This window comes from Microcaecilia unicolor, chromosome 4 (assembly GCF_901765095.1).
Source record: "Microcaecilia unicolor chromosome 4, aMicUni1.1, whole genome shotgun sequence".
Taxonomy (NCBI): domain Eukaryota; kingdom Metazoa; phylum Chordata; class Amphibia; order Gymnophiona; family Siphonopidae; genus Microcaecilia; species Microcaecilia unicolor.
This window is the reverse complement of record NC_044034.1, coordinates 246,098,330-246,124,278: the sequence shown is the minus strand read 5'-3', so window position 1 is coordinate 246,124,278 and position 25,949 is coordinate 246,098,330. Positions and strand designations below refer to the sequence as shown.

At 41.2% G+C, this 25,949-nt stretch overlaps 1 protein-coding gene across 1 annotated transcript in view; it reads right to left on the bottom strand.

The window, feature by feature from the left end:
- Positions 1–25,949, bottom strand: part of TGDS (TDP-glucose 4,6-dehydratase) — a 44,956-nt gene that overhangs the window by 2,448 nt on the left and 16,559 nt on the right. Inside the window, exons 7-11 of the mRNA XM_030201380.1 lie at positions 22,266–22,325; positions 15,510–15,553; positions 13,406–13,571; positions 7,536–7,594; positions 1,443–1,540 (exon numbers count right to left, since the gene is read on the bottom strand). Coding sequence (XP_030057240.1) covers positions 1,443–1,540; positions 7,536–7,594; positions 13,406–13,571; positions 15,510–15,553; positions 22,266–22,325 — 427 coding nt within the window. The remainder of the gene's footprint in view (positions 1–1,442; positions 1,541–7,535; positions 7,595–13,405; positions 13,572–15,509; positions 15,554–22,265; positions 22,326–25,949) is intronic.

Genomic DNA, 25,949 nt, shown 5'->3' with positions numbered 1-25,949 from the left:
CCTTTCCTAATAATACCTAACATTCTATTTGCTTTCTTAGCTGCTGCTGCACACTGAGCAGAAGGTTTCCATGTATCATCATCAACGATGACGCCTAGATCTCTTTCCTGGTTGGTGACTCCTAATGTGGAACCTTACATTACATAGCTATAATTCAGGTTCCTCTTTCCCACATGCATCACTTTGCACTTGCTCACATTGAACGTCATCTGACATTAAGATGCACAGTCACCCAGTTTCCTAGTCTCGTAAGGTCCTCTTGTAATTTTTCACAATCCACTTGTGATTTAACAACTTTGAATAACTTGTGTCATCAGCAAATTTAATTACCTCACTAGTTACTCCTATCTCTAGATTATTTATAAATATGTTAAAATGAGTTCTAGTGTGAGGAACAATGTGCATGCCGAGGGATATCACAAATGACGTTAATCATATTTAGATTAGGTCATTTGTGATTTGCTCCCGTGCTCGAAGAAAAGCCCCCTTAACAAGGGTGCTCTTATTGACCGGAACTTAATGCTAGCTCAGACCTGGCATTAGGGTTGTTGAAAATGATATCAGCTGCACTAACCGGTAACCAGCAACTCTTCATCCTCCTTCCCTCCTCTCCTCTGTGCTTGATAAGGGCAAATACAAGATGCAAAGCAGCCAGCAGTACCCAGGCGCCTTTCATGACCATGCTCGCGGCATTCATGAGGTCTCCCGGCAGTTCTTTTCTTTCCTTCAATCTTTGGCATCTTGGAGGGAGTGGGCACTGCGGACTCTCTCTCCTCAGTCCTAGCAAACTGCTCAGAAGTAAGTATCAGCTGCACTAACCAGCGACTGGCAGCTCTTCATCCTCCCTCCCTCTCCCCCTCTGGTGTTCTGGGCATGCACTGAAGGAGCTGACGTACAACTCTTGAGCGCACGCGCCAGGCACCATCCTGCCCTTAACTCCTGAACAACACCCTAATGCCCAACGCTATGAATGCGCCTACATTTGTATCTCAGCGATGAGCATTAGGGAGTTGTTCTGTTATTCTGGTGGTATTTTTACAGCGCCGTTCGGAACAGCGCCACACTTTTAAGCATCAGGGCCTTAATGCATTTACTATTGAAGGTGTTCCATTATTTTGTTTTGCAAGTCATGCATTTAATATTCAGATTAATGCACGGTATCCACTTCTAGTTAATGCAGAAGCACTTAGCACCTCCTTAACTCTGTTAGGCAGTTAGCGTGTAGTAAGTGCAGTAATTAACTGCCAAATGTCTTCCACACCCACTCTCTGCTCATGCCATGCCCTATTCAGTGGAGAGAAAAGCATGACTACTTTAAGACAGCAGTGATACCATGATCAAGATTTTTGAACACAAGTGTTTCAAAATTCCTTTAAAAATATTACAGTAATCTGCAAATTAAAAAAAAAAAAAAAAAAAAAAAAAAAAAAAAGATGTCATACTTGTCTTCTTTATTCCTTCTTTCCATGAAACCTTTGGTCGCCACCCTAAACGGTGCATTTTTTCAGACTTCATAGGATATCTCAGATCATTTGAAGGCCTGAGAAACAATATCAAGGAGAAAATGCAAACAAAATATAGCTTGAAACATTTTACTGTTCAAATGCTGTATTGGTGATTCAGTCGATAGTACAAAAACCAGAATATATGGGCAACGTCCAATCCAAATAAAATCAAGTATGCCCCAGTAAGTGCCAAAGGTTGACAAAGAAATGTTTATTAGACTTATGTAACAGAGGATATTTAACATGCTTACACCTATGTTTACTAAGCGGCGCCCATAGAAATGTATAGGTGCATTAGCATTTAATGCGCCTTAAATTTGGCGCGTGAAAAACGCTAATGCACCTTATTAAACATACCCCTTAGCATAGTACACATTGAACACTTTAATATAGGAGTAGGCTAATGCTTGGGATAGACTCTCACCACCCCCTGAGCAGCTAGTCATAATAGTGATAACGAGACTGATTTGCATGGTAGATGGAAAATGATTTCAATCCAGACAAAGATGGGAAGCAAACACTAAACTCAATATTATGAAAAAAAAAAAGCTTGCTAGCACTGTCCACTAGGGAGCACGGCAATTAAAGAATATACAATTCAATAAATAAATGAAACCTCAAAGCTCCAAGAGCTGTACGTGTGCTTATGGAGTCACACATAGAGAAAAAAAGCGCAGTACATTAAAAAAAAAAGAAGAAAAAAAAAAAAAGAACAACTGTTAAAAAAACCACCACCACCAATAAAAAAAACAAACAAACCTATCATACCAATATACAAAAAATAATTGCTGAGCTGCCTTGTGACAAAAAATCCAGTTCAACAACTTAAAAACTACTGTGCACACAAGTATGAAAAAAAAAAAAAAGCTCATAGTTGAATACTTATCTGAAATGGTTCTCAGTGATGATTGTAAATTACAGTTCATCTGTTCTGTATATAAAGGTTAAGTGTGGACAACCCAAATATTTATTTATTTGGCTTTATTAACCACCTTTATGAAGAGCAGATACAGTTTAACAGTATAACAATAGTAAAATAATCAAGAATAAACTAAATACAATAAATGAGGTAAACTTGAAACCTAATAATAGAACTACTGTGAAACAGTATCAAAAATATACACTTAACAACACTGGAATTCAACTAACATAGATCTAATACAATGTTAGCATAATACTAACGATATACCTAATAAGCATGCATTAGAACATTCAACTAACATAGATACGATGTTAAAGATTTTCTACAATACGGCTTACCAGATAGCTGAGGGACCAAGAGCAGATATATGATGGGAACAATATGCGTGGTACAGAGTCTGTTGGGATAATTTGATAGTTAGCTAAACTCAAGGTGAGTTCCTTGTATAGTTAAGAAAGAGATAAGGAACTGATCTAAGTTACAGTGTGTGTAGCAAGCTAGTCCAGTTGCAGACTGAATGTATAGTCAGTCACCCTATATATTACTACTACAAATCATTTCTATAGCGCTACCAGTCGTAAGCAGCGCTTCACGGCTTGGGAGAAGGACCAAGCTTTCATCTGCTTCCTGAAATAAAGGTAGTCTCGAGTTACACGTAGCCCCTCTGGGAGTAAATTCTAGAGTGTGGGAGCTACTCCTGAGAAGGCTCGATGGTGGGTATCACACCGTAGAATTTCTTTTGACGAGGGTACAGATAGTGATGATTCTTGAGTGGACCTTAGAGGTCTCAAAAGGTGTGTAAAGGGCTAGCTTATTCTTTAAGTACTCCAACAGTATCCAGAGATTTAGGGGTCCTTTTACTAAGCTGTGTTAAAAGTGGCCGGCACTGGTTTTCCACGGGCTGGCCACTTTTAGCGCAGCGGTAAAATGGCCTCCATGCCATATTTTTTTGTAATGGCCACGCACTAATTTCCCCATTAGCGTGTGACCATTATCCCAGCAGCTCTTACTGCCATTTAGTGTTCAATTCTGGTCACTGCATCTCAAAAAAAGAAATAGTGGAATTAGAAAAGGTACAGAGAAGGGCGATGAAAATGATAAAGGGGATGGGACAACTTCCCTATGAGAAAAGGCTAAAGCGGCTAGGCTCTTGCTTGGAAAAGAGAAGGCTGAGAAGAGATATGATAGTGGTCTATCAAATACTGAGTGGAGGGAATGGACAGAAGTGAATCGCCTCTTTGCTCTTTCCAAAAATACCAGACTAGGGGGCACAGAATAAAGCTATTAAGTAGTAAATTTAAAACAAATTGGAGAAAATATTTCTTTGCTTAACATGTAATTAAACTATGGAATTCATTGCTAGAGAATATGGTAAAGGCAGTTAGCTTAGCAGGGTTTAAAAAAGGTTTGGATCATTTCCTAAAAGAAAATTCCATAAGCCATTATTAAGATGAACTTGGGAAAAATCCATTGCTTATTTCCAGGATAAGCAACATAAAATCTGTTTTTCTTTTCCGGGATCTTGCCAGGTACTTGTAACCCGGATTGGCCACTGTTGGAAACAGAATGCTGGGCTTGATGGATCTTCGGTATGCCAACATTTTGCTCTTATGTTTTTACTGAACAACATAAAACTTCCTTCTCCTGAAGCAGACTTTTGTGAAACAAGTGGCCCTTGTTGGGTTTGCTTTTCAAATTGTGCTCTGAAATGAAAATAAAGCTCTGAGTGGAACTGGATATGGACACTTAGGGGTCCTTTTACTAAGCCTCGCTAAAAAGTGGCCAGCGATACTTTTAGCGCGTGGGTTTACTGCGCACTCTGGTCACTTCTTAGCACGGCTCAAAAATGGCCGAATTTGAATTTCTGCCATTAAAGGCCATGCACTTATTTCCAAATTAGTGCGTGGCAATTACCGCTTAAGCCCTTACCGCCACCTATTTAGAAGACGGTAAGGGCTCATAAACTATTGTCCGCTAATCATGCAGCGAATGGCAATGTGCCTGCGCTGTCTAATTACCACCGGGAATGCCTACTCCCCACCTCCTACACTTGAAAATAATTAATTTTCTAGTGGAGGAAACGGCACGCAGCAAAACCAGTATTATATCGCAGGGCATCAATGCGCGCCCGGCGGTAGTGCTATTTTGCCACAAGCTACCTGCCTGGTACCCCTACCGTGTCTTTGTAAAACAGCCCCTTAATGTTTGGTTAATGTTGGATATTTGGATTGTCCACACAACTTTTATATACAGAATAAATTAACTGTAAGATAGGATGATTGCTGAGAACCATTTCAGATAAAAGTGTTCAACTCTGAGCTTGTTTTTTCATACTTTAGGTGCATAGTAGTTTTTAAATTTTGGAATTGGATTTTTTTGTCACAAGGCAGCACAGCAATTATTTCTTGTATGTTGGTAAGACACAGATTTGTTTGTTTTTTGAACAGTTGTTCTTCTGCACAGTCCTTAAGTTTGGAATGGTGAAGGTTTTTATACTGTTTTTTTTCTCTATGGTTTAAGGAAAGAAACTGATAATATTATGTTGGACTCCATATAGGATTGCTAAGCATGTACAGCTGTTAATCCCAGAGCTTTGAGGTTTCATTTATTTATTGAACTGTATATCTTAATTGCCATGCTCCCTAGTGGACAGGACAGTGCTAGCTTTTTGATAAGATGAGTCATATTATTCTGAGGCATCCTCCTAGTCAAATATATTTTGGGGCTCATTTTCAAAACAGAAAAACATCCAAAAAGTGGCACAAAGCAGCAGATGGGCTTTTTTTGTCCAAAAAGTCAAATCACTGTTTTCGAAACCCATTTTAAAGACTTTTTCTATGCAGCTCACCTGCAGTGTATCCAAATCACAAGGGGGCGTGTTGGGGGTGGGATTTGGGCGTGCCCAAAACTTGAATGATCTTCTGCCATAATGGAACAAAGCAAAAACATCCAGGGCTAAAAGTTAGACATTTTGGTCTAGACCTGTTTCAACCATGACTAAGTCACAAAAAGGTGACCTAAATGAGCAAATGACCACTGGAGGGATTAAGGCATGACTGCCACCTTATTCCGCCCCCCCCCACAGTGGTCACTGACACCTTCCCATCACCCAAACATGTACATACCAGACTATATGACAGCTTCAGATGTTATGGTCAGTTCTATTAGAGCAGCAAGCAGGTACCTGGAGTAGTCTAGTGGTTGGTGCAGTGCACTGTAGAGAGAGACCCAGGCCCATATCCAACTCTGTTACACTTGTGGTGGAAGGTATGGGCCCTCCACCCCCCCCCCCCCCAAAAAAGAAAAACGTACTGTACCCACAAATAAGTGACACCTGCAGACATAAGGGCTATTGTAGTGGTGTATAGTTGGGTACAGTTGTTTTTTGGAGGGCTCCCTACACAATATAAGGGGGTAACAGCAAAACGTGTACCTGAGACCTTTCATATGAAGTAAACTGCAGTGCCCACTAGGGTATCCCATTGCTCTGCTGGGATGTCTGTGTGGCCAGTCTACTAACAATGCTGACCCATCCAATGGCTTATTTTGGTGCAGAGATTGAATGGATGACATTACTGTAGCAGGGTCTCCAGTGACTGGTGGGAGGGCATAACAGTTGTTAGTATAAATATAAAGCGTAAAACGCGGCCACCATCTTGGTCACATTAGTTTCAGTCAGCAGGATAAGCGTGGGCTATATTAAGGTAATTTAATTTTACTATTTGAGGTTACATGGTTGATTGTACTAAATTAATACATTATATTATATTGTATTGTATTTTTGTAGGGGATATCCTTGAGGAAGCTATAAGCGAAACATGTGCCATATCAGATGTTAACTTCCCCTAAGCCGACACTGCAGAAAAACACCAATAGTTCAGATGAGTACAAAAAGTCTTAATAAAAGAACAAATAACTTTAAAATTTATTTAAATATATAGGGAGGTGGTAGTGACCGATGACAATTGTGGTGTGTAATTTGTCATGGTAGAAGAATAGTACCAGACGTGGCACTTCTGAGGTCAGCATACCAGACCCTTGAAAGTTTTTCAGTTGTGCTGGTTATATTTTAGGCAGGACTATGGCCAAAAAATACACAAAGTGCTTGCTGTGGCCAGTGTTTCACTGGAGGAATTGGGGTCTTATATCTCAATTATATTGTTTTTATTCCCCCCCCCCCCCCAATAATTGATTGTGCTGAATACTTGCGGGCTCTGTACCACATTGGCAGCATTTAGACATGTAGGAGGTTGATATTCAAAGATATTTAAACAACCAATAAACATCTTTTTGCCACACTGGTGTTCTATTGTCTTCAGTGCTTCGTTTCTCTATCTAAAATCTGCCTGTTGGTTAGTACATTAAAAATGGTTTAAAACAGCTTTAAGATAAGCTGAATTTTAGAGTTCACATCTTTAAAAATTCTCTCTCAGGGTATGCACAAAATTAACCCACTTGGAGATATTAACTCAAGAGCAAAACATGACTTTGGAATAATTGTAATCACCAAAACACTGCTAGTGTCGCTAATCATAAAAATAAAAAAATGGTGCATCAAAGCATTGAACTGCTGACATTGAATGGCACGATTGAGCACCATTTTTTGATTTTTATGATTAGCGACACTAGCACGAATAAACACAAAAGAAAAAACAGAGAGGATGCCTATGGACCCACAGTTTCGTTTTCCGTTGGGATACCCCCCATCATGAGACATTTACATTACAAGCTAAGTACTACCACTACTATTATCTAACACAACAGTGACTGTAATGAATATTGTGCTTCTTTAATTGGTAGGTAGGTAGGGCTGTGCTATGATGGTGGGTCCCAATGTTATGTTTTAAGCTGGTTACGGCTGTGTAGCATGCATGGGCATTCTGAGCACATTCACTATTATACTACACGTGATTGCTTTAGTTAATTTTAATGGTTAGGTTTCTAGTATAGGTTGTGCATTTGGAATAATTGTCACAGGAATACCAAAGGGCACCAGCAGCAGTTCTAACAAAACATTTTTCAGATCATGATTTTTTTTGGTAGTTAAATTAACATCTCCCTCTCCGATTTCCTGGCATTTTCACTATGTTCCCAAGGAGATAATATACCTGTCACCGACGTAATCCACCCAGTGCTCTGTCTCAGATTCTGAATTGGTCTTTTTTATCTGTAAAAAATAAAGAGTAAAGAAGGTGCATTTAGGAATCAGAACTGCAAATCAAAAACCTCTCCTCATAACTGAATTCTGTCTGAATTGGAAGATTCTGCTGTATCAACATTCCATTCAGATGTTCTTGCGCACAAGCATGAATACACTTCATGGATACATGCAAACAAGATGAAGCTGATGTATGTTGGCACACTAGTGGAAGAGATCTCAGGAGTTTAATGTTTAATAAATTTAACTGCCTTTCAAATTCCTGCAGCAAGGCAGTATAACAAAAAAATACAGTGATCGATATTTAAAAGCACTTATCACAGTTCATCCGAGGGGTTTAAATTTGGAAGTGGAATGGAGCTCATTCCTCGGAATTCATTTTTCAACCAATAAAACTCTAGTGAAGTCAGCACGTTAACCTGTGTGTGTGTGTGTGTGTGGGGGGGGGGGGGGGCATCCCTAATAAAAGGTTGCCATTTTCACCCGTTAACACCATTAAGCTCGACGGGTTGTCCATGTCGGGAGAAACTATGTAGCATTTAAGAGAGAATTAGTATTTGATACTAATACTTAAATGATGTAGTTTATTAAGAGTTAATTATATGAAGAAGTTGCTCAGAGAGTGTTTTATTTTATATTAATTTTAGGTTTTGTTAAACCCCCTGAAGAAGCAATATGTGAAACACAGCATCAAGAGACAAGTATCTTCAATAAACCCTACACTGGACAATCCTCCTGTCACAAAACGTCTAGCCACCTGCCTGGTGTTATGCCACGGCCACTTAGAGGGTCTATCCCCAGCACACTTCCCTCTGGGCGAGTCTCCCGCTCTCAAAATTATCCCCAGTGATGTCTAGGTTACTGGAGGCCACACTCCCAGTGGTCCCACAGTTCCCAGAAAAAACTCAGACCCAACACACAAACTACCCGGATTCTTTATCAGTCCAGACAAAGAGGCAATAAATTGTTTATTGTCTTAAAAATTGAACAGTGTAGCATAAAATGTGCAATCAGCAAACAATGACAGGTAACTGAAATATGGATCAATTATAAACACTAGCTAAACATTTGTTTACTTTCTAAAAAGTACCTGGGAAGATCAGGACATATAGCTGCTCACAAGTTATCAAATACAACTGTTTACAGAGCCTTAGCAAAGAGATCTGTCTCACTCTTCTTCCTAAGACTGGAGCAAAAGCCAAATGAAAATGAGCTCCTGGGCCAATCAGAGCCCAGAACAAGAAAATTTTAAAAATATACTGCTTCTTACTTTCTGTTTGGGTGCTAAAACTAAAGAAAAGCACATTCATTTCTCTGTAACAGCTTTTCAGGAAAGAAAACCATCTTCTGGCCACATAGGACAAATACACTTCAGGACATAATTAATGCAGGAAAATATCCAATACGTCTTAAAGGCTTAAAACACACTGTTTCTTCACACCACCCCCCTTAAGAGAAAGACTCCAGGCTGTGGCCTCCACAGACCGCTGATCGGGTCTCTATAGTCCAGTGTCAGGGTGGTTCTGGCTCTTCCTTTCTGGAGAGGCCATCAGCATTACCATGTTCACTGCCCTTCCTGTGCTTATAACAGAAGATTTTACCACATTCAGTAGATGCTAACAGTTTTAACCCTGTATGCTTCATTTTATGAATAGTGAGTAGTATCTTCTGACAGAAGCTTTTACCACACTCAACATGTGAATGGTTTTACTCCTATGTGTGTTTTCTGGTGCTTTGTAAGCTGTGATTTATGAATAAAGCTTTTTCTACATTCAGTGCATGTAAACGGTTTCATTCCTGAATGGATTCTATGATGCTTTGACAATAATTTCCTGCAATTGAAACTTTTCTTACACACCGTACTTGAAACTGGTCTTTCTCCTGGGTGAAATTTTGCATTTCTTGTGGAGCTTTCTTCCTGGTTGAAGCTACTGTCATAACCAGGACATGAAAACATTCTATTATCAGTGTTTTTCTGATATTCTGTAATGTTTGCTTTATTGATACAGCTGTTCCCATATTCTATACTTGCACATATTCCAATTCCTTTATTATTTTTCAGGTGCTGCATTAGCTCTTTCTTCATACTGAAATCTCTCTAATAGAGAATGTAAAATGTGCCTCTTTCATATATGTTTTTTGTTCTTCTAGTTCTACCTTTTCACTGAAGGTTTTTTCACAATCCGTACATTTAGATGGTCTCTCTTCAGTGTCAGATCCCTCTAGTAATGTCCCTCATAGGAGGTCAGGTATGGGTTCACTATCCTGACACTTTTCTAGAAGGCTGCACATAGCTAGCACCATAGCTGTGCGATTTGTATAGGCATTTAACATATTTACATGAAAGGTACGCTTTCGAGTCCATAGATATAATATAGTTTGTATCATTCAGGCGCCTTATGACCTTGTAAGGTCCCGCCCTATTAGCTTGAAGTTTATTCTGACAAACAGACTAAAACAAGTACCTGGCCCTCATAACATTCTCTATTTCGGGTCTTATGATACCAGGTCTTTTGCTTAGTTTGGGCTGCCTGAAAGTTCTCTCTGACAAAGACCACGCTTTTTCTAATCTCTGCCGCATATTAACTACATATTCAAATACAGGGGTGTCAAGAAGTATCAACTCTCTCCCCCCCCCCCCCAAAAAAAAATATTCTCTTATTAGGTCAAGGGGCTCTCTCACCCTCCAGCCATAAAGCAGCTCAAATGGGTAGAACCCTATAGACCCTTGAGGTACTTCTCTGTATACAAACAGTAGGTAGGGTAAGTATTTTTCCCAGTCATGGTCTCTCAATTCCACAAAAGTCTTTAACATATGCTTTAATGTCCCATTAAATCTCTCCACTAACTCATTAGTTTCAGGGTGATATCGTGTGGTACATACGGATTTCACTCCACAGTGTGCCCACAGATCCTGGATCAACTCAGACAAACTGTGTTCCTTGGTCTGAGTATTTCTCATGGATATCCTACCCGGGAAAATATTTCTAGCAGGGCAGTGGCAATTTTTTTCTGATTCTACGGAGGATAAGGCTACTGCTTCAGGATATCTGGTAGCAAAGTCCACTACTGTCAATATAAATCAGTTTGAAAATTCTCGGGGTCACGTTGGACAGCCATCTGTCGCTTGATAGTCATGTAAAGCAGATTACGAAAAAAATGTTCTTATCTTTGTGGAAGCTTAAACGTATCAAACAACTCCTGCCAAGAGATATCTTTCGAACCCTGATACATTCAATGGTCCTCAGCCACATCGATTACTGCAGTGGAATATTTGCTGGCTATACACACTATATTCTGAAGAAGCTCCAGATGGTCCAAAACACCACGGCCAGACTAATCTTTGGAAAATCTCGCTTTGATAGTACGCAGCCTCCCCGTGAGAGCCTTCACTGGCTACCCATTAAAGACTGTATTGAATTCAAAATCTGTGCTTTAACACATAAGATCATTTACGGAGAAACGCCAGTCTACATGTGTGATTTGATTGATTTACCTCCCAGAAATTCATCGGTGTCCTCTCGTACTTATCTTATTCTGCACTATCCTTCCTGCAGGAATCTAAAATATAAGTCAATCTATGCTTCTTCCTTTTCGTTCTTCAGCCCGCAATCCTGGAATGCTTTGCTGAGACTACTGAAAGGGACATCAGATCACGAAACATTTAAGAAATTACTAAAAACTTATCTGTTTAGTAAGGCATATCCGAAAGACCACAACACTCTTTAATCCCCTATTTCCGTTTTGTTTGATTACCTGCATTTGGCCTTATGTCTGTTTCCCCCTTGTTGCTCCTGTATTCCCATCCGTATTCTTTTATTAAGTTGCTTACGCTATTGTCTTTGTTAATTTTTATATAACTATTCTATCCTGCTGTACTATGTAATTTCTTGCAACTTTGTTAGCCACATTGAGCCCGCACAAGCTGGGAAAATGTGGGATACAAGTGTACCAAATACATAAATCTTTTCCCAGTCTGGCTAGGGACAGCTAGAAGCCCCACTATATCCATAGCTATTCTCCTATTCTCTCAAAGAACTCACTGATAATAAGTAAAGGTTTCAGGGGAGCTCGGGGGTGATCTTGGGTCTTACCCACTCTTTGGTACGCATCACAGATTCGACAATAGTCAGCTACGACTCGAGATACTCCTGGCCGATAGAAGTTCTGGGTCAATCTAGTGTGTGTGCATGTCAACCCTGATGTCCTGTGCAATCTTTAGGAGTTGTTCTCTGTATGCCCTGGGCACTATAAGCTGCTAGCCTGCTGTCCAGGGCCTATTAAGACCCTCTGTACAAGCCCCCTTTCCATAGGATACCATCTTTGCAAGTCTCACTGGTTGGTTGACCAGCCCTCTGCTTCAGGGCTTCCAGGTCAGGGTCTCTGCTGGTGACTGACAAATCATTGTCATCAGACTGATCAATAGGTGTGTCAGTTAAGTCAGGCTGTTCCATACTGATGGCCCCCCGGTCACCTCTGCAACTGATCCACTGGCTAACACTACCTCTGCAGTGTGCCCTAGAAGAACTGCATATTCCGGCACTAGTTCTGGTTGTAATAAAGTCATGCTGGATCCAGTATCCACAAGCCCAGCCATCTGGGTCTGATTCACAGTTGCTAGGGTGCTGTAGTGTTGTGGAAACATCTGCTTCCTTGAATGATGAATGGCCAGTAACTTTTTGTACGGCAACTGTGTGGGTCTCCTTTGTGGTACTGGAGCCACCCATGAAATCCGCTAGCCTTGGTGCAGAAACTGGAATGCTCTTTAGTACAGGCTTGGGGTTATCTGGGCAAGCTGCTTTGAAATATCCTGTATGCCCACACTGATAACAAAGGTGCTCATGCCTAAAGTCTTTAGGTATTTGGGGAACACTGGAGGGTTTGCTGACAGTCTCTGAGGTTGCAGGGATATTTGGCTTAGGGCCCTGGCTGCCCTTAGATACTGGCTGCTGCGGATATGGACGGCTTCTCTTTGCCAAACACAGCTTGCAGGAGACACAGCAAAGGCTTGTGTGCTGAGGATCTGGGCTGCTGAGGAGGAACTAACTGTCCTCCTCTACTTCACCAGTGGTCTAGCTGTGGCTTAGATCCTGGGAGGGAGTCCCCTGGTAAAATTTCAACCACAGAGCCAAGGGCTGTAGATCAAAGCTTGGGGAGTCTGGCCCAAAAGCTGGGAATGAGAGAAAGAGCTGCACCAGCCTACCTGCTGGGAGGCAGAGAATACTGGAATGTTCCTGGCTGCACTACCTATTATACTGATAGTCTCAGAATCTTTTAACTTTCTGCCTCCATCTGCTCATGGGGGTGGGGGGTGGGGAGGAGAACTGATATATCTCATAGGTATAGTCTGGTCTAGCAGAATGAAGAGGAATTTTAGTTAACCATTATGTGACTGCCCTAAGACAATGATATTTTCTTCCGCTTGTAGCGGTTAACAAACAAACTCTCGCAATACAAAAATACATTTAAAAGGAATACAGTCTCCACAATTAAACCATGTTAAATTTTCGTATAAAAATATTCTCAAAATCTTTCTAAAGGATAAATATGAAGACAAGTATTTTAGTACGTTAGACTGAAATGGAACAAAAATCACAATATCAGTCCCAGTCAAAACTGCTTCTTCGAATGGTTACATGCGGCTTGCCAGCATATGTTTTTATACATGGGTAGATAAAAAATTGTATACATAATAGCCATTTGCTGCACATAAAACATGCTTTACATGAAAAAAAAAATGCTTTATAAAAAAAGGTCACCCCCTAAAACAGTATGTACTGCATAAACTTATGCAAAGAATAAAAAAAAAAAAAAACTTACCAGCTGGACCAGTTCTTTGGCCAACTGTGCAATAGACATTTCAAAATTTGTTCCAATATTATAGATTTCTCCAGGCTTTCCTTCTTTGAGAATCATGAGGACCGCATCTACCACATCTGTGGCATAAAGGAAGTTTCTTCTCTGGAGACCAGAACCATGTATGCAGCTGCAAGTGGATGGACAAAAAGATAAATGCCAATCATTCTAGAGGATTTATGGTTTGCCTGTCACTGCTGTTATAATCCATACATTTTTGGGCTCTGTTTACTAAACTAATCTGTAGGCACGCTTTTTAGTGTGCACTAACGCTAGAGACACCCATAGAAATAAATGAGTGTCTCTAGCATTAGCATGTACTAAAAAGTTAGCATGCCTACATCGCGGCTTAGTAAACAGGGCCCTTAGAGCGATCAATTCAGTAATTTAATCACAAGGAGTAAGAAAAATATGCAAAAATCCCAAAAAATGTATTTTTATGAGGCAAAGGGTCCAACAATAGTTTTCAGTTATCTGTGTCATGCCACTCCTCCCCTCTCCTCTATGGTTCTCTAAATCTTTGCTTCCCTCCATCTCTACTCTACAAAATCTTTGCTCTAACAAAAGCATATCAGACTGCAATGAGCACAGGGACTAAGTTAATCTATGCTCAAGAGTCTTGCTGTGCCCCCAACTCCACAGGCTGACTTGCAGTTTCAAGTTTTATTCATGTCCTATATAATAATTTGCACCTCCAGCGTTCCATCGCTGTCTGGCTGCCTGGGTTCGTAACATCTCATGACGTCAGCCAGCCTCCAGCATTCCATTCCCCCTCACTGCCCCGCCCTCGCGTCAAAACGTAATGACATCAGAGGGAGGAACAGTGACAGGGAAGGGAACGCTGTAGGCGAGCTGACGTCAGGATGTTACCAACGGAAGGGAAGCCAGCCAGGCCAACCAGAAAATGATGAGATACAAAGGAAGAGAGAATCGTGGTACATCGAGGGGAGGGCAGGGCAGGGAAGAGGAGAATCGATGGACATGGAGGGGAGGGGATGGGATAGAAGAATTGCTGTACATGGAGGGGAGGGCAGGGGAGAGAAAAAAAATCACTTAGAAGAGAGCCTTCCTACAGCCCATTTCATTGTTGAGGAAACGGGCTGGGTTCCACTAGTGTAATATAATGCTGGTCAGTGAACCAACTCAGCAGCTAACAACATTACTAAGAGAGATATGAAATACAGCTAGAAGGAATGAGAAGGTTAGTCTCAGAGGGATAGCATAGTAATAGCAGAGAATCTAAATACGAGTTCTAGGTCTTATGGTCATCCCATACAGCAAGGAGGATGGGGATACCAGTGTGAGGCTATGAGGAGAAAGTTCAGAGGGCTAAAGCAGACAAGGCTCTCCAATTTATTCCGTAAGATACTCTTAGTTCAAGGAGCAGAATCCTGGCAGTGGAGACAGAAGGTTAACGGCATCAAACCCTGACATTACCAGCTAGAAAATCAGGATATAACCTATATGGCAGTAGTTCTCAAACCTGATCGTGGAGGTACCCCAGCCAGTCAGGTTTTCAGGATACCCACAAAGAATATTCACGAGATAGATTTGCATACAGTGGAGACAGAACATGCAAATCTCTCTCATGAATATTCATTGTGGGTATCCTGAAAACCTGACTGGCAGGGGTGTCTCCAGCACCAGGTCTGGGAACCGCTGTTATATGTGACTCTCAACTAGTTCAACAAAAGCGTAATAGCAGTTTCATTAGGGGCATGCTAACACCATCCCCTCTTCGTTACAAGGATAAAAAAAACATTAAATCAGAGGAGCTTTCTGGGTTTTTAAAAAAAATAGATTTAGCAACTGTTGCTTAAAATTAGACACACTCGAAGGGAGGGAGGAAGGGAGGGACGACGACCCTGGAACTCGGAGGGAGGGAATGAACTTCCGGTGGGTGAAATATTGGGGGTGCTCGAGGACCCACAACACCCACGGAGTTGGCGCCTATGCCTCCAACCATTATATATCTACCTGTTAGTACAAATACCGCAACAATGATACAGAGCAAATCCACCCCATCCTTCCCCCCTCCCCTAAAGGGAGAAAGAAGACTGCTACTTACCATTTTCTGTTATGCTGCAACAAAGAAATAAACTTTGGAATCACCTTAAAAAAATACAAATACTTGTTTTTATTTATGTAAGAAAAATGTGACTATATTTTCCACAAGGCCACAGGTCAGATGCACCCTTAAAACCGATATTGGTTACACTCTGAAAATATTAGCAAAGAAAGGTGGGACCTACACATAATGCCCTTGTTTAAGACATTTTTGTTATCTGAAAAGCAGATTCATTAAGAGCTGTTAATGACTTCTATTCATTCATATAGGCTTTAGGGAAAATAAAAAAATCAGTCTATATTGTTCAATAGGAATCTCAAAAAAAAAAAAAATTAGTGGCAAGTTTCTGGAAAATATTTTTTCAATAATTGTACACATATGGAATGGATACAAAGCCTACTGTACATTACAAATATTTACAGTAATCTAAACATGGTAACAATTCATCAGTCTCCCTTCTATTATTAAAGCTGATTCAGTGAACTTGAATTCATCCATATTTGAAGAGAGGCTCAAACAACTTGGAAAGTGTATGCTAACAGCATGTTTCAAGCACATCTCTTCAAAGCATCTAAGGAGAAGTCATGGGAGGTGGCCTCCACACAGTGAAAAACAAAGTAGGGAGAAGTCTGTGAGGTCTGGGTTGGCGTGCATGTAAGAGACGTGTGCATGTATGGATGCACATTTGTGTATTGGGGGGGAGGGAGGGAGGGAGGGGAGAGAGAGAGATACAGCATGCACCTTCCCTTCTTTCCTTACTCCATTATTCTCCCTCTCCTGCACTCGGGTCTCCCTCTAACCCTGTCTATCAACTACTCTTCAGGTGGCAGAGCCTGGGCTCCTCATAGCTCAACTGAGCCACACGGAGAGCAATCATTGCTCCTAGTCTCCTGCTGCTTCCCGATACAAAGCTCAAGGGTTCCACATGTGCACCTCAAACTAAACATTCACACATTATATATGGGCATATTGATAACTGGCACTTTTGCTACTATGAGAAACTTGCCCATAATTAAATTGTTAAAGGACAGATTATTCTAGATCTTCCACTACCCCCTATAAAAAGCAAATTTCCTTGCCAGCGCATTCTACGAGGCATACAGCAATGTCCTGGGCAGAAACTACCTTAAGTGTCTCTGGCGGATCTTTGCAAGGCAGCAACATGGTCGACGCAACATACCTTTTGCCATGCTCTACAAGGTGGACATTACGATGTGCTAAAAGAATTCTGAGGGAGGGTATTTTAAATAAAACAGCTTTCTCTCACAAACATCTCCTCCCTGCCGCTAAATAGATATTGTCATGTTGAAAGGAGAAATTAGGTCTTACCTGATAATTTTCTTTCCATAAGTCCTTCCCACTATTCCAAAACCTGTGGGATGTATAAAAGCAATGCCCAGAGTGGGTGAGATCCGGGTGTCACCACCGCCTTGAGGACCGAAGCCCCAAAACTGGCTTCCAAGCACACCGTAATGTACACCTTGTAGAGCAGGGCAAAAGGTATGTTGCGTCGACCATGTTGCTGCCTTGCAAAGATCCGCCAGAGACACTAAGGTAGTTTCTGCCCAGGACATTGCTGTATGCCTCGTAGAATGCGCTGGCAAGGCCTAAGGAGTCTGCTTCTCTGCAAGCAAATAAGCTGATGCAATAGTCTCCTTCAGCCATCTAGGAATTGTGGGCTTGGAAGCCATGAGACCAAGTCTCCGTTTACCAAAAAGCACAGTCTGTCTGATTTGCAAAACTCATTTATGACTTCTGGATATCTAATGAGGACTCTACGCACATTGAGAAGATTCAAGGAAGAATATCTACAAAGGTTACTAAGGGCAACCTGATTACTGAGCTAGCTTGAAAGGCCCTGTTTGAAACAGTCCCCTTAGATTCAAATCTATATAAAGAGGACAGGTCCCATTGAAAGGCCCTGTTTGAAGCAGTCCCCTTAGATTCAAATCTATATAAAGAGGAAAGGTCCCATTGAAATTTCTATCTGAGAAGTTCAGAGAGAAGAGGACATTTCTCTGGTAAGTGAGCATTATTTTGTTTGTGCTTTGGGAACTTTAAGGTTGGGGTTTAAAGGAGGAATTGTAGGTTAGCGATAGGCAGAATAAAAATATAAAAAAAGCAAACATCAACTAATCTCTATACTCCTTTCCCCCTAGTTTTAAAATGTGAACTTTGTACCACAGCATTAACAGATAGCCTATAGCCGGGGGGGGGGGGGGGGGGGGGGGGGGGGAGGAGGGGGAGAACAGATAGAAAAGCAAGCATTATTAACTAGTTTCTACAGTGTATAACCCTTTCCCCATAGTTTTAACTGAATTTTTCTCTAGAGGTAGACACTTTTCCCATACTTTTGAACTGAAACTTTTTCTAGAGGTAGAAACTTAACAGCCAAAGAACTTTAAAACGATAGACAAAGGCTCAAATCTTGTTCTAAAATACATTTTCTGTTCTTTGGTAGCTGGAGAGGTAGCACTGCTACTGACCTCAATTAGGTGTTACTTAAGGTTTGAGGAAGTAGAATATTTGCAGAGGTTACTAAGGGCAACTTGATTACTGAGTTAGCTTGCAAGGGCCTGTTTAAAGCAGTCCCCTTAGATTCAAAACTATATAAAGAGGAAAGGTCCCATTGAACTTTCTTTCTGAGAAGTTCTGAGAGAAGACACTTCTCTGGTAAGTGAACATTATTTTGCTTGTGCTTTGGGAACTTGAAGGTTGGGGTTTAAAGAAGGAATTGTAGGTTAGTTATAGGCAGAATAAAAATATAAAAAAGCAAACTTTATCAACTAATCTCCATACTCTTTTCCCCCTAGTTTTAAAACTTGAACTTTGTAACACAGCATTGACAGACAGCCTCTAGCAGGCACTGCAGGACCTTGTTTAGTCTGCTGAAGTCTTACGAGGCCTCCGTTGTAAGTCTCAGCAGCCATTTTAAAGAAGATGTGGCAGCAAGAGAGTCAGCGCTGGTAGTGGGCAGGAAAGACTTGGGGACCTTTCCTGATGCAAAGAATCCACTAGACTACCAGGGTGGCTTCAGGTATGTGCCGGGAGGGCACCCTGTGGCTCAGGGGACCGAAGGAGCGGGGAGGATACAGTAAAACGTGCAGAGATTTTTTTTTCTTCTGGTAAAGGACCACTAAACAGACATTATGCTATGAGAATCAGGTGCTCAACATGCAGAGTTTCTATGGGGTGGGGAGGATATTGTAAACGTGCAGAGATTTCTTTTCCCCTGGTAAAGGGCCACTAAGCAGATATGTTATGAGGATCAGGTGCTCAACATTCAGAGTTTCAATCTATCTATTTACTTATTTATGGCATTTTATCCCACATTAAACATGAATTACATTGGTACCTGGGATTATTTTAAAAAGTTTTCCTACCAAAAAAAAAAAAAAAGGTGCATGTGGGAACTTGCTCCTTTTGCTTTGTTGAATGCAGTGATATATTATAAAAATGCACATGCTCTTTTTTTATTATTACTATTTCACAGAGAAGGTATCGATTAATGAGGGAAGGGTTTCCTTTGTGCAGAACTGTCCAGAGTCAGTCTAAATGTGCCAGCATTGTCCAGTTCGTTACTTCAAAGAAAATGGGCTTAAACTTCCAATAAGTATCTAGCTTTATCACAATGTGCAAGTCAGCCGTTGTATGATCCGCTACAGACTGCACATTCAGGGTGAGGGGGAAAAGTCTCATGTCGTCATCGTGCTTGCGTCATCAAGTTATTACTCCTCACTCGGACATCTTTAAGCATTTGTGACTATATGCAAATCACTGACAAAACCCCCCAACCACCTAAATATCAAAATGAAGTGGTACACAACTAGCTTTTTTTCATTTATGTTGTGTCTACCTTACATTCAACTTTTTGCTTTTTTTATTTTTAAAATTTTTTAAATTTATAACAATGTCCTTTGTAAAGCGCAATCCTACTCTTTTAAGGTATTCTTATTCTAAAGGGCAATCACTTATCTGCATATTGTGTGCCTTCTCCGGACCCCGACAGGTTCCTGTTTCGCCTGGGCTTCGTTGAGGGATCTGGATATATTGCAGATCTAATTAAATAAACAGCAAGTTAGTCCTTCAGTACTAGCAGAGGATATCATATACAACTGCTGCATCTTTCCCTGGTGCTTACTCATGTCCTTCTCACTCCGAATGCGGGTCGCAACTGTTCAACATGGTGGTTAAAAAGCGTGACCGCCATGTTGAACAGTTGCGACCCGCATTCGGAGTGAGAAGGACACGAGTAAGTGCCAGGGAAAGATGCAGCAATTGTATATGATATCCTCTGCTAGTACTGAAGGACTAACTTGCTATTTATTTAATTAGATCTGCAATATATCCAGATCCCTCGACGAAGCCCAGGCGAAACAGGAACCTCCCTAAAGATTTTTTTTTTTTTGGGGGGGGGGGAGGAGAGAGAGAGAGAGAGAGAGAGAGATGCATTGCCCCCCCCCCCAAAAAAAAAAAAAATTGCAGGGCTTCCATTATTTTTATAATTCACTAACAGCCCGCGAGTCTGCAACCAGGATACAACATCTTGAAAACAGGAACAATGGGTGAACCTGGATGTATGCTCCTGGATGTCATAAAGAGCATAAATCATGATATCATCAGTAAAGAAGTGAGGGTGAACATGCATGGATAATCTCACTTAGCGGCGGCAAACGTTAAAACAGCAATGCTGACAAAACAGACTCTTGGGGGGACACCTCTGAACAAGGGACAGCAACTAGAGGTTTAAGTACCCACTCATGCCTGCTGCTTTCACTCAGCTAGTTAAGAAGAAAACCAATGTACATAAGGGTTGCCCTACTGAGTCAGACCAAAGGTTCATCTAACCCACTATATTGTCTCCAACAGAGACCAATCCAGGTCATAACTACCTGGCAGAATCCCAAAATATAGCAAGATTTCATGCTACTTACCTCCAGAGACAAGCAATAGCATTCCCCAGGTCCACCTTAATAAAGGTTTATTGGCTTTTTTGCCAGGAATTTGACCAAATCTTTTTTAAACTCAGCTACATAAATTGCTTTTACCATTTGCTCCAGCAAAGAGTTCCAGGGCTTAACTAAGTGTTGAACGAAAAAATATTTTCTCCTATATGTTTTAAAAGTATTACTATGTAACTTCATGAGTGTCCCCTAAACTTTGAAAGATTAAACAATTTGCATTTACCCATGCTGTGATGAAACGCCTAGCCACTCGCCTGGGCGTGTGGCCATCTGAAGGGTCTGTCCAGCACAGCTCAGCTCTGCCTGCACCTGCCGCTTGTGCTCTACACTACCATACCCTTCCACCCGCCTACTGGGTCCCACTTGCCTCTGGGCTAGTCTCCCACTCTCAAGTTATTTCCCTGTGATTTCTAGGACACTGGGGCCACACTCTCAAAGGGTCCCACAGTTCCCAGAAAGCACCCACAGACCAAAACACAAACCACCAGGAATCAGTCAGTCCAAGACAGCAGATTTAATAAACTATAACGAACGTGAACAGTAAACTATATAAAACAGATAGAAAAGTAACAGGCAATAACAGGTAAATGTTTCGTTTTATAATTCAGTTATCTATTACCTAAATAGTACCTGGGGAATTCAGGTACAAGATACAGCAGCTCACAGGTTATGAAGTCTAATTGTTCACAGGGTATCAGGAAAAAAAGAACCTTCTCTTTCCACTCCCTTATCTGCGACTAAAAAAATACCTCACAACTTAAGCTAACAGCTTTTGGCAGGAAGAAGAAACTGACAGTTCTGTTAACAACTTAAGCAAAAGAGTCACCACCTGCTGGCCAAAGGAAGTGCACATCATAAACAATAGCTATACAATTTTCACGCAGGAAAATTCCCTGTTTCGTCACACATGCCATTACATTCAGGATTTTATAGACCTCTTATCACATTGTCCCTAAGCCATTTCTTTCCCAAGCTGATGAGACCCAACCCCTTTAGCCTTTCCCCATATGAGAGAGTTGTTCATCCCTTTAATCATTTGGCTGCCCTTCTCTGTACCTTTTCTATCTTTTTTTTTTAAAGACGTGGTTACCAGATTGCACACAGTAATCAAGATGTGCTCATACCATGAGCAATAGAGAGGCATTACGACACACTTTTTTTTTCATTATTCTCTGCTCAGTGTGCGGCGGCAGCGGCTAAGAAAGCAAATAGAATGTTAGGTATTATTAGAAAAGGAATGGAAAATAAAAACAAGGACATTATAATGTCTTTGTATCTCTCCATGGTGCCACTGCACCTCAAATATTGTATGCTATTCTGGTTACTGAATCTCAAAATCTATTTTGCAAGGCCTACCCTACTGATTCTGCTTAGCTGGCTCGACTCTGCACTGATTCAAAGGACATTGCTATTTCTTTGACACTTATTTTACCCACTTGTCCCTACCTTCCCTGATCCTATTTCTAATTGTATTTGTTAAACACCTGCCGTACTTGGCGTTCACCAATATGGTGTCTTGTAAGCCACATTGAGCCTGCTAGTGTGTGGGGAAAATGGGGGATACAAATGCTGCAAATAAATAAAAAATAGTGGAATTAGAAAAGGTACAGAGAATGGGATGACTTCCCTATGAGGAAAGGCTAAAGTGTCTAGGGCTCTTCAGGGGGGAGGGCTAGCATGTTAAAAAGAATAATTCATGTATATACTATGTTTATCATTACCATGCTGACCACCACCAATAAACATGCTTCCCATTTTACAACCAAATAGAAAACTTACAAATCACACTTACTTTTTCTGGGTACTGGTGTGGTCCATAGACATTACTGCTTCTTGTGATAATAACTGGAAACTTCAAAAAGTAGGAATTTGTCTTAATATAAGATGAACAACATATTGCACTGAAATACTTTTGTGTTTAAAGAAAGATTATAGCAGGGAGAATACTGCATGCTGCACTTAGAACAGTTTATAATTACATTTTCCGGAACATTTTCCTAGGCATGGGAGAAAGCAAGGGTGAGGTTGGCTTTCAGGGAATACTCTTCTTGAGGACAAATTAAAAATTTAAAAATTATATTAATTTATTATTACCTATCCGTGATAATGGAGTTTTTCTCCCGGGGTCAGAAAATCCACGTTTATTGGTTTGTGGAGACAAAGGGCTTCAATCAATACAAGACTTTTTGGGTCAAGGGGGTAATATCAAGCCGTTGGAGTCGCTGGCTCTCGGCACAATACAATGGGCAGATAGATATGCTTATAAAACAGGTGTCCCACTATATAGCAACTTTTCCCCAGTCCTCTCTTGATGTTGATGTGTCCACCAAGTTTCATGAGCTTTACAAGACTGCCTCGAATGACGCTATCTCGATTTCATTGCTACACAAGAGATTATTGCAACTTTGCTCCGAAAGGGAACTTGGCCTTCTCGCTCGGTTATAACAAGAATTTTGGTGAGATGTTCGAGTCAAATACCGCAAAGGGCATGCAGTGCAGAACTCAGAGAATGTCAGGGAAGAGTGATTTTTATGGCCTATACATTAAGGTTGGGGTTGCACAAAATGGACGATGTAGACTCGCCCCAGTGTGATAGATGCAAGGGCCCTTTAAGTACTCTTTATCATGCTATTTGGGCCTGCCCAGCAATCAAAGCATTTTGGCTAAGAGTGATTCGTTATATGGAGAGAGTTTTGGGGCGGCAGCTTCTGGCTTTGCTGAAATGTGTTCTGTTGGGATATATTGCCCCTTTGAGGGTAGGATTTCTGTCCCCATGCAACTCTCTATTCCAAGGTTAACAATGCACAGAGCCTTTTTGAGGGGGTACCGAATACTGGCACCTTTTCCATTGCCTGCTAAAATTGACCCATGTACCCCAAATTTTAATAAAAGAGTTTAGGCTCTACACACCAATTCTGCCTTGTCATAGATTTTGTGACTGGTTGCAAGGGGCCTGGCTATTGTGGGGTGGGTCCCTCAGTGGTCACCCCACCCTTGAAGGGTGGGGACTAGCATTTGAGTGCCGGCACCTTTTTTGCTAGAAAAACAAAACGCACTGACAATGCACATTCTTTACCATTAGTTTATCTTCTACAGACTTATCCTTCCCGAGCGTCCCTATTATCCCCTAATAATCCAACTCATCTATCATACGCTTCTTGGTTTTGCTATACTTGTTTTAAGTTTGACAAGTCAATCCTTAAATTCTCCTAGCTAATATTTCAGATTTAACATGCCAGTGCTTATGTTCACTTCTACTTTTTTGATTAGAGCCTGAATTTCCATTTTTTGGTTTGAGAGCCCCTATTACATTACTGTTGAGCCAAGAACAAAAGCAGGAGAAAAATCAGGGGAAAACAAATTGTTTTTCCTAGGTAAATATCAGTTTATTTTGGAAGGCAGAAGCCAGAGCAGTAAACCCCCCCCCCCCCCCCCAAAAAAAAAACTGGCAAACGTTTAGCAGATAAGGATCCTACAGATGGAGGTCTGAAACATTCTGGGTCCCCCGTTTACTAAAACAGTGTGTATCAGTGACGTTACCACAAGTTATCAAAAGGCCCATTGCATAAAACAAAATGCACCATCAAAGGGTCTAACACTACTGAGAACTAGATCTAAAAAGTACCTTCCAATCCTTCATCTCAGTGGCACAATTTATCGTGCAACACTAGCATGCAGTGTAATGTTTTTTTGCACGTTCTTACTTCCTCTTCCAATCGCCTCTCTTCCCATCAAGTCTCCCTTCTTTTGCTAAGTGTGGTAATATGACAATCTTCCACAATAGAGAGGGTGATGAGGATTAAGCAGGTATAATGCACACCCTTCCCCATCATTCTACAACAGGTCGCCTAAATTTAGGGCCCAACTGCAAGCACAAGTTATAGATTACTAGCAGTTATGTATGCAAGTGCTAGGTGCATGTTCAGCAGTTTTCTGTAACTTCAATGTGCAATTGACTTAGTGTGTAAATGCAAGGGGATGTTCACGGGGGGGGGGGGGGGGGGGGAAGCACATGTGGGCCATGGGCGCATTTCCCAGTTATACATGTAGCTTACAGAATACTTTAACTTATGTGCGCAAGTGTCACTAACGAGGGTAGAAGTGAGGAGACTTCCAAATAACCAAGGCAAACAAGGAGTAAGAGCGTCCAAGAGTTTATTAACTAGAAAATACGGATACAAAAACCCTACACGGGCCGTGTTTTGGCTCAAAGCCTTCTTCAGGGGTCTGCCAAGGACCGGGGTGCCTCAAGTTTGCCCAGCTCTATTCAGTCCATGTAGGGTCTTTGTATCAGTTATTTTGTGGCTAATAAGGCTTGGAACCAAAACACTGCCCGTGTAGGATCTTTGTAGCAGTATTTTGGGGCTAATAAGGCTTGGAACCAAAACACTGCCCGTGTAGGATCTTTGTAGCAGTATTTTGGGGCTAATAAACTCTGGGACGCTCTTACTCCTCGTTTGACTTGGTCATTTGGAACTCACTTCCACCCTCGTTGGTGCTACTTGACTATTTGTGGATGTTATGAAGACCCCTTCCCCTTCTTGTTTGGATGTGCGCAAATGTTGCATTTAGGCCCGCACATTTATACCTGCTATTGACATGGCTTAAGTGGGTGCATTAAATGTAGGCAGGTAACTGCCAACTTATGCTAGTATTCTATGTGTGTAACAGCAAAAATAGTTCACAGCCTGCGTAAAGCAGGTGTCTAAATTGTGGCACCTGGTTATAGAATGTCCTTTATGCACTGTCATTTCTGCCTCCTCCCGCAGAATTTGTGCTCACAGGAGGTGGTGGAGGTGGCAGCAGTGCTGAAGAAAAGTGCTTCCTACTTTCAGATACCCAGGGTCCGCTCTGGCTGGATCTACCTGCAACTCTGTCTGTCAATGGAAAGTTAATGACTAACTTTTTGCATCGCAAATTAAACAATCTTTCACAAATTTCATCGGTACTTGAAAGGTTGCACTGTAGAATTCTGCATATAAGCATTTTAGGTTTCCTTAAAATAGGCTTGCCCAAGTTCAATCCTTGAGGTTCACGATATCCCTAATAAATATACTTGAGTGATACCTGCATAAAATGGATGTAATGGGAATGCAAATCTCTCTCACGCTACACATTAGGGATATCCTGAAAACCTGGACTGTTTGCAGCCCTTGAGGACTGATCTTGGACAAACCTGTTTTATAGTCTTGTTGCAGTATTTATATTAGAGATGCTTTGTAGCAGTGGAGGAATAGCCTAGTGGTTAGAGCAGCAGGCTGTGAACCAGAGAGACTAGAGTTCAAATTCCACTATAGCTCCCTGTGGTCTATACCTGAATGTAATTCACCTTGAACTACCATTGGAAAGACATGAGCAAACTAAATGCATACAGTACATATAATCTTATTCACTCTTGCCATACATTTTCTTTCTGGAGCGATAGTCAGTCCTGACATCCTGCCTCTGTTCAATTTGATACTAAGGGCAAAACACA